Genomic DNA, 16,236 nt, shown 5'->3' with positions numbered 1-16,236 from the left:
ACATTATAGAAATACTGTACACATTAGAGCAACATGAAAAGTGTAATCTCACCCTGGAGATAAGATGACACCCTTAATGTCGAGTAGCAATATGTTGCTGGTGAAACCCCAACCGTAAACACTTTGTAATTCATCCTACTGTCAATTATTGTATTTCCCTTATAAATTATAGGAGATTCAACACAGGCCATTATTCTACAGCTGTAGGAAATTTCAAGCATGGTAAACCAAACTTTTGTTTTCTCATTACTCAGGAGCGTGAATCAGCTCTGGTACATGACGTGCTATAAGTAACCCAACTATGAGTGGACAAAAGTCACTCAACTCAACCCAGCTGGGACCAAGATAACCCAGGATGTTTGGGATGGGAGTTAAATACTCAGGTCAGAAACAGTGCTTTGTTTATATTTTATTTTCTGAAATTCAGACTTCACTTTACAGATTATGTCAAACTATTAAAACAAACCACATTGTTTCAAAAATATTGGAAAGTAGCCTTAGTGAAATAAAACAATATTATTCTGCTACGAGCCTGACTGAAGGCAGTGAAGCCTTTAGAGTCGAGGGTTACGGCACAGTGAGAAAGAGTACACAAACACACTATCTACCTACTGCTCCCTCTCGCCACAACTGGCTTTGTTATTTTTAACATTAATTTGCTTGCCAACTAATGAAAGTACACTGTCTTGGAGAAAAAATGTCTGCCTATGCCCCAGTCATAGGCAAGGTGTATCCTGTGAAGCGCTTTGAGATGTCTTGACAACGTGATAATGCGCTATATTAAATGTAAGGATTATTAAGGTCACGAGTCAGGCTTGCCAACTTAGTTAAAAGATCAAAGGAGGTGGCAGGACATGAACTCGAAAAGAAAGTGAGGAGGATTCTTACTAATTAAAATAAACAGCCCATATTTATAGTGATAGTAATACAGTGCACAAGAGGCCATCAGCCCATCGGGTCCACACAGAGCAAGGAGCAATACTAACAGTAATAGAAGCACCTAATGTTCGGGTAATAATTGTTTTTCTTCAAGAAAACAGATTAGTAATTGTGTCGTGGGTGTGACTGATGATTGGATACAATGTGATAATATGACACTGTGACTGTCAATTTAACTCAGGAGTTTCATGATACTTTCATGCAATGTGCGAGCTTAGCAGAGGTTGCCTTGACTTGTTCTCCAGATTTCACGCCTACGTGGAAAGTGCCTCTGTGGTGCTTTAACTGAAAGGAGGAGTTCGCTATGAGCAGAAATGATCATCTCCATCCTCTCTACACACAGCCCTAAAGCAGTGAACTAGCTGAGTAATGAATATGCCAATATCCCCTCAATATTTTTTTCCCCCTCCTTAAAAGTGGTACCTTTATGTATTACAATGATAATAATTTGGTCACTCAATCCATGACTATTTGTGGACACTGCTGTGTGCAATTGGCAGCTGCGTTTCACGCACAAAATATAGTCAATTCACTTTACAGTATATTCTGTGAAGCGATTTGAGATGTCTCAAAGACTTGATAAGGTGCTATATATAAATATAAAGGATATTATATCAAATGCAAGGATTATTATTCTTCTTCATGTGCACACATCAAGCATCGCCAGGTAATACAGTTAATCCCAACCCTGTCCTCATTTACAAACAACCACATTCCAATAATAATTAGTGACATGTCAACAAAACTGAAAATCCTAATTTACTTCATCCTCCCTCCCCTAAATTTGCTGAGATTATTTTCGGTGCTCCCGTGAAGACATGTGCAACACACTGGCAGCTACAGTTGGTAGAAGGAGGAAGTATTTCAAAACAGAATTAATAAGTTCCTTGAAATTAAAATAATAATAATAATCCTTGCATTTGATATAGTGCCTTATCAGGTCTTCAAGATGTCTCAAAGTGCTTCACAGAATATAGATGACTCAAATGATGTGCCCAAGGACTGTTTTGGGAAGTTAGATGGGCAGGTGTTTGCTTTTGCTCTGTGAGCCGGTGCGGAATCAATGATCTCCATCACTGTAGACTTCTATATTTGGAGGTGAGGTGGCCTCCTTTTGCCTGAAATTGTTAGTCTGTAACAGTTGGGCTGCAACTTTCATAAGATGCATAATTTTCATCTATATTTATTTCAGGGCAACCTGCCTGGAGATTTTCTTTTCTCCAACAGCATCTCTATCCAATTGACTTGGTCAGTTTATTTTTGGAAGTCATGAGGCAGGACTGTGGATCACAAGCTTGATATTTGGCTCGTTGCCCTCCAAATTGTTGAATTGAATCAGACTTTGAAGTATGGGTATTACTGTAACTCCCCTTTGAGTTTCTAGTTAATTGCCCACTGCACAGTAAATCTTAATCTAGGTTTAACACACACACACCCAACGTGGGAAAAAACCCGGTCCATGTCACTGGCTGACTGTGTTCATTAGATTTATGGATTGCCATGGCTACGGATGTATTTTCTTTGATATGTTTCCCCACACTTCCTGCATTTTCCCTACAATTCCGAACAATTCCAGAAAATGAAATTTAAAAAGGAAGTGCATTCCACTCACCATTCCCGTTATAACTTTTCTTCCTCTTCAGCTGTGTTTAGACAGGGCGAAAAATGACAGCTAGCAAACTGAAGCCAATTCTGTTCGGTGTCATTCATTTAAAATCACCCGTACCCTTCCTCCCACCACAATCAAAGTGCTCACTGGCAAAGTCACAGCTATTATCAGGTCATCAACTTCCTGGCTACGTTAAGGATTACATTAAACATTAAAATGCTCCATTTTACCGACTGGGACTTCCCTAGCACAATTCTTCAAAGAGGTCCCTATCCTGTTTTACTGCACAATAGTCTTTAAGTGTGAAACCTAGGCGTAGCAGTGACCAGCCAGGTGGTGCTGTCTCCATAGCAACAATGAATGTCCTAAAAGCTCATTATCCATACGTGCTAACATTTACACAGTAAACTGTGCAGTTACCAGTTTTGACAGCCTTACAAACATCTGTCGACAGACAGTCATTAAATATGAGCAGTTATTTGGGAACAATGAGGTCAACGATTAACAAGAAAGGCAGCAGTCACTTCAGCTTACACCAAGTTTCATTATTTCCATGGTCTAATCATGGATTTCCTTAAATGGGCCACACAAACTGGTCACAGTTTTCGCAAGTCTTTTTTCCTCCTGCCACACCTAGTTAGAATAAATTCTGTATTCTCCATTCAACATTATTCACTATTAACACACTATAAAAGAGGTTCTACCATGTGCAATATCTTTACAGGACAGTAAGTTTCAAAATAGTCAATTCACTTTACAATATATTCTGTGAAGCGATTTGAGACTTCTCAAAGACGTGATAAGGCACTATATCAAATGCAAGGATTATTATTGTTATAATACTGCCTTCATGATTTTGCTTTTCTATTTGTAAATGAGAAACCATTGTACACTCATCAGTCTGAGGAATCATGCGCATCCAATGTGTAACCACGTTCACTGCAGCTTTTGATTAAATACTACGTTGCAGGGATTTCTTTGAAGGGAGGAGCAAGAAACGAGAATAAAACTGGAAATGTCACTCGCCCATTGCAACTGCAGCAGTGAGAATTGTTCCTGCAGGTGTGTTAGAGACAAATGAAGCTGCAGAATGGAATATCCTAGTTTCTGGTTAGAATAGCGGAGGAACGAGGACTTCTGAGTTTTCCTTTTCTCTGAGCATCAATTACCCAAGTTACCAGCGGAAACTCACTGTGGAGGTAGAACAGGTGTTACAGCATTTAAACTGCTGCAGGGAGGCAAAATAAACCAATAGCTTTGAGAATGGCATACAACGTATTCAAAGATGCTTTCTTCAATTCTAAGTTGCTGCATCATTGCCAATTTAACTTCTGCAGAGGAAAAACTCTGCTTTCTAAAGGTCTAAATACTCATCTTAACTAACTAGAAGCAAATCGCAGGACAATAGCCAATGGTTACATTATTCAACAAACTGTGACTTATTGGTCTTTTCTAGATTCTGTTCCCTTGTGATCCGCCATTTATTCAACATTGACCGTCTGCTACTTTCCACACTCCACACAGTTTCCAATTCTGTTGCTCTGCCATGCACTCTTCCCCCTCACTGACACCCCCACCCCCACATGGATCCATCTCTCTGCTGTACTGTGCAATGCGCCTCTCATCCAATCTCCAATTCCTGTAAATTAATAAAATGTGGATCATGAAGTAGGTAATGCCACTCACATTATACACATTATATGGGTTATGATTTTGTAAGTCGTGATAGCAGTGGCACATTCTTAATATTAATGGCACCTCATATCTGATCTTGCAGGTTCCTCTACCTGAGCAATAATAGCCATTAATTATGTTGACAAGGTGTGCACTTACGCTTATGTGCACTTACAGATCAACCCCAAACAAAACTGACAGCTGCATTTACAGTGTTGTCAGCTCCAATGCTCTGATGTTTTTCATCAAAAACCAGGTCACATTGGGAACTGGCCACATGAACACTCTCTATCTGATAGCACGAACGAGCTGTTACTCAGATTGCACAAAGCGCTCTGGGACACTACCCTGTGTTCAGGGCGCTATATAAATGCAAGCTGTTGTTATAGTTGCACAGGCTTCCCAACACGTGCACAGATTTGCAACTTAAAGGCTGCAGGTTGGGAAGGGCAGATTTCAGTTTTGTCCGATATTGATAAAATCTTCAAGCCACATCACTTTTTTTTGCTCCAGATATAATAAAATCTTTGAAGGAGCAGTATCTTCAAGAAGGTGCTTTTAAGCATTAGTTAAGAGAAAAACTACTTATTGGATGCAATGCGTAAACTGACAACTATAAATCGTGATCTTCTTGCCACAACTTTGTAAGGTATAATAGTCTCAGGGTAAAGAGATTGCTATAATTAGTGATCAGTGTATTGTAGAGTCCAATGACAAATTAGTGCTAAATTTAGGTATCAGGTCAGTGAGGTTGAAATAATGTTCAGCTTATCTCCCGTTTCCCCCCCGTCTTTTCCAAGCCACCATTTGATGAGTAAACTGGGCCTTGAGCAACTCTTTGCAGTGCATAAAAATACTATATATCCTTGAATATAAACATCAAATGGGTTGTTAAACCAAGCTCCCATCTACCTGTTCTGGTGTTTCAAAGAGACTCGAAAAGATCCTGCAACATTATTTTGAAAAAAAAAGAATTTTGAAGAATATCGTAGAATCTTTAACAGCTACCTGAACAGGCAGCTGGGAACATGGTCTAATGTATGGAGTTGGACGGATGAATCAAATGACCATTCCATATGATGTGATTTTTAAAAAATATTCTCATGAGCCAAATTCTCATGTAGTCTCTATAACGACTGCACACATGCAGACAGCGTGTGTCCAGACTTTGCAAAATCACATGTTGCTCTACTTTTCTGTTAAGTACCCACAGCATTTGGCATTCCACGTAAGATAAGTATATGACACACGAGCAAGCACAGATTCAGGGAGGGGATTTTGATGTCCGGCTAAGAGCAGGTCTGCCCAAACTGCTGCTGTACATTTCCTACTGTAACAGCTCTGTCAGTAGCCGCATGGAGTATCACAAAGGTGCTTATGTACCGCTCTCTGCGACCATTGCCAGCAAGGTTCGAGGAGTGCACACTCTCTCTTAATTCACAAGTGGTTTTAGAGAATCTGCTCAATTCCCTTCTTCAAATATTTGGAGGCAGATCTCTGGGAATGGTAAATAAGTCAGTGCTTTACACTGATCGCTCATCAACAAAATAAAATGACCGGCCTCACACTGGCTGCTTTCAGTGCATAAATTCTTTGAAACAAGTAAGTGTTTGTCACAATATTCTGCAGAAATTGAATATTTTTCTATTGGTACAGTAAGCTTCCTGAGTGGTTTGTTTTCATTGCAGCATTCCAAACCAACGTTTATTTTCTATTTTGCTGCGTACGATGGACCACAAGGCTACTTTGCTAATGTTTCTTCCGGATGGAAGCAAAAAGGGCCTCGACTAGGAATCAGCCTGGTTTGGGGAAGCAAAAGATGGCCAGCATCACCTTTCATCGATGTCACGCCACAATGATGTCACTCGCGAGCAGCCGAATGCTTCGTCTGCAATGCATATATAACAAGAAGCTTTGCATTTGCTGATCAGGGTGTTGAGTCATCTCAAAGCGCTTCACGGGATATATTGCAAAGTTGATTGACTGTGTGTTTTGTGCGAAATGCGGCAGCCATTTGCACACAGCAATACCCCACAAACAGTCATGGAGTGAGTGACAATTATTATTTTGGGGGGCAGGGGGAGTTATTATCTCCGGAAAGCGATCCGCAAATCGACTAACAACCGGGTTCCTACTTACTGCGGTAAACAGAGATGTGTGGAGTAAGGAAACTTGCCTAAGGTTTTGCCCTGCCTGGGAATCGATCCCACGTCTTTTCGCTTGCGAGGTGAGCATGCTAACCACTACACTACAGGATATTTCAAATTCAAGGAGTATTATTATTATTATTGTTAGTGACTACAGCTGTGATTAAAATAGTCCCTTAGTGATCGGGCAACAGTAGATTATAATTAGGACTTCTGTTTTTCAGGGTTTAAATATATAATTTCGGGGATTTAGTTTTCGCAATTTGAGTTCTAAAAAAACACAGGGATTTTGGGGGATTTTGCTAACTTGTAATGAGCAGATTCAGACGCACTTGCTCACATGGGAGGGGGAGAGGGAGAGACAGTGAGCGAGAGTAACGTATGCGCAGTTGGTGTCACGCTAGGTAACCATTTACAACGATTTTTTTCCAGGGTTTATTGTATAAACACTGATTACATTTTTTTGTATTGGGGTGTTTTATCGGGGTTTCACTTAAAAACAAAAATCAGAAGCCCTAAATATAACACAATAACAAGATTACATTTGTATAGCGCCTTTCATGTCGGGAGGACGTCCCAAGGCGCTGGACAGTGTACAGCATTTCAGACCTGAGCTGGGGTCAGGGGGAGAGAAGAGAGGGGAGGAGAAGGAGAGTGACCGATGGCATGGTTGAAGAGGAGGGTTTTGAGACAGAATGTGAAGGAGGCTAAGGAGGGGGCGAGGCAGAGTGATTGGGGGTTGGAATTCCAGAGGTTGGGGGGCAGAGTGGCCAGGTCGAGTTACATCCAATTCAGCTTTGGGTCAGTTACATCAAAGTATTTATTTCATATGCAGACAAACAACATGGTTACGTTCACGGAAAGGCTGTGTTACATTCACAAGAGTTAACTTTACCTTCTTATAGAAAGTTGTAGAAATCCCCATTTAGGCCACAGTTATTTTATGCTTGGTGAAAACAAAGAGTTAGTCTCCCTTTGCAAAACGCAGAGGAGCGCCAAGACAAAAGTACAATTTGGCCCAGGCAGCTCAACCTGTCAGGAATCTCCCGCTTCAGATCTATCAGTGCTGGAGCCTCCGTGTGAAATTCTGCAGCAGGAGGTGACATCGTCACAATGTGCGTGCTGACAGATTGCATGGAATATGCATCAATTCAGGAATCAACTAAGACCTGAGATCAATCACCTGATTGAGGAAGCACACAGCTGGCTTCAGAAGTTAATGAAATGTTATGCTTAACATCTGGGAGCATGTGAGAAGCAATGGATGAGTTGGAAGTGGCTATGACTAAGCAGTTCGGCAGTCAAATGAATAAAGGTGGGTCACCTGTTAGACATTAACGTTAGGCAACACAGCAGGAATGCTGACAACCTCTGACCATCATTACCTATACTCCCAGCCTCCACGCCCACCCTTAAATAAAATTTACAGTTTTTCCGTGAGAGCGCTGAATCATAAGTTGTATTTGCTTTGCTTCGATTTACTGCCATAGTTATCGAGACCTAGTGCCATGGCTGCCAGATTAGCCGAGCACTAAGGTCGCACAAGTCTGTAAACATCATTGAAAATCGAGCTGAGAAAGCCATGAGGCGGAGGAAAAATCAATTGCAGAAAGAAATGGTGTGTTCAGCTACCGAAACTTTTCTGAGGTGTTTTGGTATTGTAAAAAAAGATATTGTAAAAAAAAAGTTTCAGTTTATCTCTTTTCATGCTTGAAAACAGATGACAAAGAGGCTTTAAAAATACTCTGGAGAAATAGTTTTGTGATTTAAACGTTAAAAAAAATCCCTGCAGTTTTGAAGCAGCTTCGTCTGACAGATATCTAACAAGGAACTGGAAAAGCGTCCAAAAACATTGCGGTGGTGTGCAACCGTCATGAGCCTGACAGGTCTGTACTGTAGCTATGACACACAAGTTAATTATGGACTTTACATATTTCCCATCGGCTGATCTTGCTCAATATCTACAGTAAATCCTTTATTGAAAGAAGATCCACCCACGGATATGGACAGGCAATTGTTTTGCACATTGTACAAAAGTCACCGATGATTGTTCCAACAACACTGCAGTCTGTCACACAAACCATTTCCACAGGGACAAACATAATGTGCATCAGCAAAGATTTAACTCATTGAAAAATGTTACAATGGATGAATATCATCCAATCAATTCACTTTACAGTATAATCCGTGAAGTGCTTTGAAACGTCTAGAAGACGTGATAAGGCGTTATGCAAGGATATTATTATTATTATTATTATCGTCTAACATCAACACACAGAAGGAAACCTGCAGCCTGCTCAATGCACAGCACTGCATCGAAGACTTGCATTTTTTTTCTTTGCATGGAGTTCAAAGGGAAGCAGCAAGGTGACATTCAATACAAGTCTTTGATATAAATCCAATGCAATTTTTAAGAAGTAATTTAATTTAACCCATTGTATGTTTCAGAGTACTTGAATGAAATTGATTCAGAACATACATTGACAAGAGTAGTGCACCTGAGCATGAATTTAGCATGCCACAGACCGGGAGAGCAAAACGTATTTCTCTGAACAGTACAATCCCGATCTCTACTCAGCTGCCGAGGAAGGTGGTCTGAAGTGACGGTGAGGCAACTTCCCATAAGAATTGATGAGAACAAAAAAGGTGACTCATCCTGTGGTCAAACGTAGAATAGAGTGACTGAGGCCCGACAGCATGAAAGCAGTCTGCCATCCTCTCAGTCAGTTTATGAAACTGTCAAACAGTATAAATAGCATATGAAACTCAATTCTATACTTTGATACTTAGAACTTGCCTGATATAAGCAATTTGTCTTGTACCCACAGCAATAACTTCAGGCAAATAACTAACCCAAGCTCTGCAGTGCAGGACTTATTTTTTGGGGTGAGGCTGCAATTTGTTTTTATTTCTTATTCATTCCTAACACTTAGGTTAACTTCCTCATGACTCAATTGGTCCAGGCCATCTCAAGAGGCTACGGTCTGGTTCAACTCCTGGTAGTTGATCAAACTGGTGGGATGGGGTTTATTGTTTCACCTCAGTTTTCCATCACTCAACACAATAGCTTTAGTGACTATAAACATGCAAAGATTTACAAATTATCTACAGCACGGAAACAGAACACTCAGCCCACTCAGTCCGTGCCTGTGCTTATGCTCCACAAAAGTGTCCATCCATTTCTTTACTCCCTCCCATACCTCTCTATTCCCCTCTCCCTGAGATGAAAGTCTAGCTTCCTCTTTAATACTGTTTGAAATCACACGTTACTATATGCAAGCATTAAGATGGATAGAATGCAGTACTAGATAAATATGGCATTTTTCTGCTTTCTGGCGACTCCTTCAACAGTCTCTTTTTCTGGTTTGACTGAGTTACCATCCGCAGCTATGGTGAACCTCCTTGTAGTGGGATGGGGAAGGAAGAGCTGTAATGGCTGAGGAGTTGTAATTTGTTAACTAGAATGGTTACTCGAAGCTATCGCAGTTAATCATTTCATTTGAAAAAACATCTACGCTTTACCAGTCAGCAAACCTCCATGCCCTAATTTGGGAAGAATTCTAAGATTAGCAATTAGCCTAAAGTGAAAGGTTTAATGGCTGCAGTAATGATGTGGAATCCCTCTGTGTCAAAAGATAGCTGTGAGTCTGGTCTTTTTTCAATAAGATATTTTCCTACTCTCTGCATTCGTAAAATATTCTAACAGTTATTCTAAAAGCTCTGTGCCTGGCCTTCGCTCTTCGATCAATGCAATTTAAATGTGATATTGGCCGCAACATAACAGGCGTAATGGGCATGTACTGATGTTGTTCAAATGCAATCTCTTTCAGTTGGCTAAAGGCAGAGCACCAAGACAATATCAGAAATAAACAGCAGAAATTCACACATCTGCTCATTACAGAATTCAGGGCTGAATAGGAACAATCAATCATATTGCACCTCAAGCATACACTAAACTTTCTGACAGCCTTTTTAATTTGCAAATGACGTCAGCTTTGGCATTAGCCTGTACTTCATACCCAATAATCGAGGAAAATATTATTAGTTTATGACATTTGAGAAGGACTCAAGTCAATTGACATTGCAGGTAATTTACTACTGTGATTCACAACTGCTTCCGGGGTCAACTAATGGAGTAACTTCCTGTTGTTGGTGTAGGCTCAGAATACTCTAAGAAGTTGTTTGCTAATCTCATTCTACAAATCTGTATGCATTTTCACTCAACCCGCGTGCTGGCCAATACAGGTGAATATATTAAATAAACAATTAAACATTTTGAAAATGAAAATGAAACCAGATTATACTTTAATTCAGTAAGCGCTGGTTGATTTCCTGCATCTGATTTAGTCGCTTTTGATCTTCCACTGAAGATCAGCATTGTTGTTATGACAAAGAACGGTGACTACCACCCTCATGAACACCACACTTACGAATGACACAAACAAAGTCAAAACGGCCCTGTGCAAAGTGAGGGGAGACTACTTCAGAGGACTATTTGTATAACTGCTGCTCTGTAATGAAAACAACTTTTTTACGTACAATCAACATGTTTTACAAACTAGTCAGTATTTTATTTATTTCAATTGAAGTAAATTGTCAGTTTGCAGAGTTTGTAACAAAAACAGATACTCTATGGTGGTGGAGGTTGAGACCCAGACTTGTTATATGAAAGTGGGACTTTAGTGGAAAGGATACATTTACCCCTTAAATTAGCTACAGCTACTTTTGTTTATTTTTAAACAATTAGCTTCACCAATCTACACATATTCATTCAAAGCTCCTTCCCATCACTGTCAGCGTGATTTGCCTTTTGTGCATCTCCTGGTCTTTCCCAAATGTCTCTTACATTTTCACAAATACTGCTTTAGAAACTTGGAACAAAAAAATTGAGTCTCACAATCTCTGCGGAAAGATATTGATCACTGTTGAAAGTAGCTGTACACACTCCAGATGCACCTTATAAATGGAAGGTTTATAAAAATACCTGCTTTTTTAAAAAAATGCAATAAAGGTAAATATTCAGCTCTCCAAGCACCCCTGCATTTAATTTGCCTTTAAACATTCATTGGGACAGTCTCAATGACAGAATGCGCCTAAAACATGCGTTCTGTCAGTCAGCACGTACAAGGTAAAATCTGGAGTGAAATCAAACACGTTTCACAACATAGATTTTAATCGACCAATAATATTCATTTTTATAGTGTTACCTAGACTGCATTTCAGACTTTTTTGAAAAAAGATTGTAGTCTAAACCCCCTCCCCCCAAAAAACGCTGCTTATGGGTCTCACAAAGAATAAAGAAAAACACAAATAGCTTCTCAATGTCATCCTGCCAATACCTATCCCGCCAGGCACCTGGGCACTTGTCATCAGGACACTAAATGTGCCCATCACCCTACCTACTCTTGTTTGAATGCACTGCAGGTATCATTTCATTATCTCTAAGCAGCCTGGACCCACACTGTACGATAGATGAAGCAGTAAAGTGAATTAGAGGGGGTGGTGGGGGGGAAGAACTTCTCAACCTATTATTTCAATAAATAAACATGGTTTCTCCTAATTGTCTCACTCGGTTAATTTTCGTTAAAGTTGGATTTTTTTNAAACAGGTTAATCTTATGTAACAAGCAGACAATAAACTGACCCAGCACACAACCGTGGTGCTTATTTAATATAAATTCATCATTATCCAGAATCTATAAGTAAAAGCACAAAGAAGTCATGGTGTAGACAGTACATTTTCCACTGACAGATGAGCAAAGATATTTCTGTGTCACTGACTGTATACATCCCTGGAGAGCTGTCTGGTAAATGGAGGGGAGTTTCTGATACTTTCAAAAAAAGTCAACTTAACTTCTCCAATGTTTTAGTGAGTAAAGCATCACCTTAAAGGTACCACTCTAAAGGCAACAACAAAAACAACTTGCATTTATATAACGCCTCTCAGTCAGGATAGCGTCCCAGAGCACTAAGGCATGAAGAACACTTAATTGTACAGGATCAAGATGCATTAACTGTGCTGAATTAGTTCACCTCAGCCACGGTAGCAGATTACAATTGCAGAGGAGAAAATTGCTAATTTACAGACGAGAGAATTCACTCGATTACCCATTCCCAGTTGCTATCCGAATTGATTTTGGTGATGATGAACGCTACGGAAAGCGTTATTCTACACGAAGGGTGCTATATCAATGCATTCAATTCCTACTGAAAATTAGATTGAATAGCAACCAGATCCCCCACTGGATCATATGCACCAGGTGAGGGAAATGATTAATCTAGGCTGTGATCTCCCTCTCTTTCCCACCCCTCCACCAGTCAAATAGCATGTCAGTATTCACTGTCAGGTGCCAAGGCTCATATATGAACAGTGGCCACTTCCATGTGACTGCACCCCAGTAGAAGGAAAAGAGTATCAAAGGTCTTTAAAAGAAACATGGGGGGGGGGGGGGGAAAGATTGGAAGAACAACCAGCAGAAAAAAATTGTGTATTCTACGTCTCTCAGTGTAACTGCTCCAGTGCTCTCTCATCCTGGGAAATTTGTGGAGTCCTGTAGCTCAGTGGTTAGAGCACTCGCTTTGCAAGTGAGAGACCTGAGTTCAATTCCAGGCAGAGGGCGAAACCTTGGGCAAGTTTCCTTACTCCACACGCCTAATAATAATCCCTCCAAAACCAAAAACAATAATAAATTGGTCATTTTCAATCTACGACTGTTTGTGGGACATTGCTGTGCGCAATTGGCTGCCGCGTTCGCCCACAAATATACAGTCAATTCACTTTACAGTGTGTTCTGTGAAGTGCTTTGGGATGTTCTCCCGACGTGAAAAGCGCTATATCAAATGCAAGGATTATTAGGATTATTATTATTTATTATGAGCCTCTGACTGTCCTTTACACACATCAGAGGACATCAGTCCCAAGCTCAACATCCAACTCACCCACGAGCAGCAAAATAAAATGTAAAAGTATTTTAAAATGCAACAGATGGTCTGGAATTGATTAAAGTTCTGACAATCTTGTGGTGCTGATGCTTTCTACACTTTGCTCTTGTGTTTTATAATGTCACCATCGAGTCCTTCAACTGTACAATGGCCTCATAGATACTATGGACAAGCTTTCATTCATATATTACCATAAACTCCAAAAATTATAACGTCAAAAACTTGTGTCAGGCTACAATGCCTGGAAATAACATCATGGCTAGCTTTCTAAATTCAGTAAAAAGTATTCTAATACTTCTTGTAACACAAAAGGATCTATTTAAATTACAGGCTGGGCTCAAAAGAGTTTTGAAAAATAAAGCATAACTTTTTCAGCATTTGTTTTCGATTAACAAAAATGTATAATATTGTTCCGCACCCGCATTCCCTCTTTTCCGATCAGCAAGTTTTACAATTCTATAGATGTGCAGCGCTGGAAACAGCTTGAGAGAGGCCGAGGTGTGCTATCCCGATCCTGTCAATCACCGCAATCCTCTCCTCTCGGCCTTTTTATGAAAACCAGTAGGGAGCTTGATTGGTTTGCACTGTGGCACTGTTTGTCCCTAAATTCAAATGTACCTCATACTGACAGGATTAAAATCTCCCATCAATGACAACTTGCATTTATATAGCACCTCTCATGCAGGGTAGCATCCCAGAGCACTTGGGGGAGGGGGAAGTGCAGAGTATAGGGTTGTAGAATGCAGTCAAACTAAATTTGCTATCATTATCTATGCTTTTTATTTTTTTTAAACAAACTGATTGATTGCGGTGATGAGCGGTCCGAGGTGTTATCGTGGTACATAAATGCAAGTTGTTGCTTACAGTAGGGTTCCTAAATGAAAATGAGATTGGTATAAAAATGACTCGCAACCCTGCTCCTTCTTCCGGGAATGGATCAGGAACACCAATGCTCAGCAATTTTACTTTTTAAACTTTCCTGGGTGGTCAGATACACCTGTGCATGACTCAAAAGACACGCGCAACGCCAAAATGGGAAAGTGTTCCATTTCCCTGACATCATTCACCTTGATCAGTACAGAACTGAATCAAAAACAAGTGTCCTAAAGGTTCAGTGGCAGATTGCATGCAGCGCGAAAGGCAATTTAAGATGAACCCCTCAATGGTGACACCATCAAGACCGATACGTCAAAGCCGACCCTTGGATGTACCTCGACCACATGGACTAACTCATCCCAATGTGGCAAAGGTTCTCTCGTGTGCGCCCTGAACGCACCAGATGAAACTGTCCCATTCCCACCCATCACATGCTCAAAGAAAACACCAAGTGAGCCCAGAACAAAGGCAAAGTCAACCATGAGCGACTATTGTGGCTCAGAAATCCTGCTCGAATCAGTTCTTTTTAATGTGCTTAATGGGTGTGTGTTTGAAGGAGGGGGGGAGGGAGGAGAGGGTGAGAGAGAGAGAGAGAGAGAGAGGAAGTGTTCATCTAATAATGGGTGTTGGGTTTAGGTTCTTCAGCAGTAGGATTGACAGGTTACTGAGTTCTTAATAAAATCCTGGTTGTGGCTGTTTTTTTTCTTTAAGGAACACTCAACACTCACTCAAGACACAGACAGACACACAAGTTACACACACACACACACACAGACAAGACAGCCCCCCACCGCCCTCCCCCCTCCCCCCCCCCCCCCCCCCCCCCCCCACACCCCAAAAAAACACTACTCTTGTTTCAAGGAAGTTCAGAAGTGGCTGTGGTTTCAGAGTCACGTCTGAGAGCGGCTATTCGTAAAGTTTGGCGTAATGGGTGCGATCAGGAAGTTTCTCAGTCACTCACTCACTCACTCAGTCACTGAGTCACTGAGTCAGTCACTCACTCAGACACTCAGAGTAAGTCAGATCAGGGGCCTTACCTGCATTCCTGGGACTTGCACCGCCACCGGCGAGTGAGCCATAATGATCCCTCACTCCTCTTTGCGAACACTCAGCGAAGACGATGACGATAAAAAAAACTTTCTTCTTCCCCCCCTCCACACACACACACACACACACCCCTCCACACACACACACACACACACAAACACACACCACCACCAACACGACACGTTTCCTCAACTCAACCACCACCACCACACACACACACACACAGGGTCCAGCCTTTTTCTTGCCCCACTAACCCACCCCCACCCACTGCTCTCCTCCTCTCCTCTTCCTTCTCCTCCTCCTTCTTCTTCAACAAAACTCAGGCTCAGCCTCGGTGTGTCCTACAGTCAAAGCAATACAAGAAAGATGGTGCAAAGTTAGCCAACAAACTCCAGCCCTTGAGAGGGGGGAAACACACACACACACACACACACACACAGCAACTTAACACTTTCCACACTCACTTGTGAAACTTACCTCCTCCTCCTCCAACTACTCCTCCTCCTCTCCTTCCCTCACTCCCTCCCCCTCTCTCTCTCTCTCTCTCACTCACTCACTGACTCCCTCCCTCTCACTCACTCCTCTCACTCCTCTCTCTCTGCTTCCTTTTTTGTAAAAAAAAGTAAAAATAACAATCAATTTAAAAAAATATTTTTTTTGTAAAAAGTAAAAAAAAATTAATTTAATTTAATTTGTAAAAAAAAAGAATCCTAAACCAGCAGCTGCTTCAATTTTTTTAAAAAAGTATTTTTTTTTTCGAGTCCATAGCTCGTCCAAGGTCGTTTTGGGTGACTCTTTTTCCCTTTCTCTCTCTTTTTCTCTCTCTCTCTTTTTCTCTCTCTCTCTCTCTCTCTCTCTATCTCTCACTCTCTGTTCTTTCTGTCGACTCGCAGCAGATGGGTTTCAGGAGGTGACTGTCTGAAGTTCTTCACTGTTTACATGTTTTTTGATCACTCTTTGGGCTAAGAGCTCAGAGCAAGAAGGTTAACGCCATGTTTGGCTC

The 16,236-nt window shown here is 40.9% G+C and overlaps 1 protein-coding gene across 1 annotated transcript in view; it reads right to left on the bottom strand.

The window, feature by feature from the left end:
• Positions 1-15,367, bottom strand: part of stk26 (serine/threonine protein kinase 26) — a 37,062-nt gene extending 21,695 nt beyond the window's left edge. Inside the window, exon 1 of the mRNA XM_042340750.1 lies at positions 15,224-15,367. Within this exon, the coding sequence (XP_042196684.1) occupies positions 15,224-15,265 (42 nt within the window). The 5' untranslated portion in view covers positions 15,266-15,367. The remainder of the gene's footprint in view (positions 1-15,223) is intronic.
• Positions 15,368-16,236: the final 869 nt, after the last annotated feature.

This window comes from Callorhinchus milii, unplaced genomic scaffold, assembly GCF_018977255.1.
Source record: "Callorhinchus milii isolate IMCB2004 unplaced genomic scaffold, IMCB_Cmil_1.0 Scaffold15, whole genome shotgun sequence".
NCBI classification, from domain to species: domain Eukaryota; kingdom Metazoa; phylum Chordata; class Chondrichthyes; order Chimaeriformes; family Callorhinchidae; genus Callorhinchus; species Callorhinchus milii.
The sequence above is the reverse complement of the archived record's forward strand: the minus strand, read 5'-3'. Positions and strand labels throughout refer to the sequence as shown.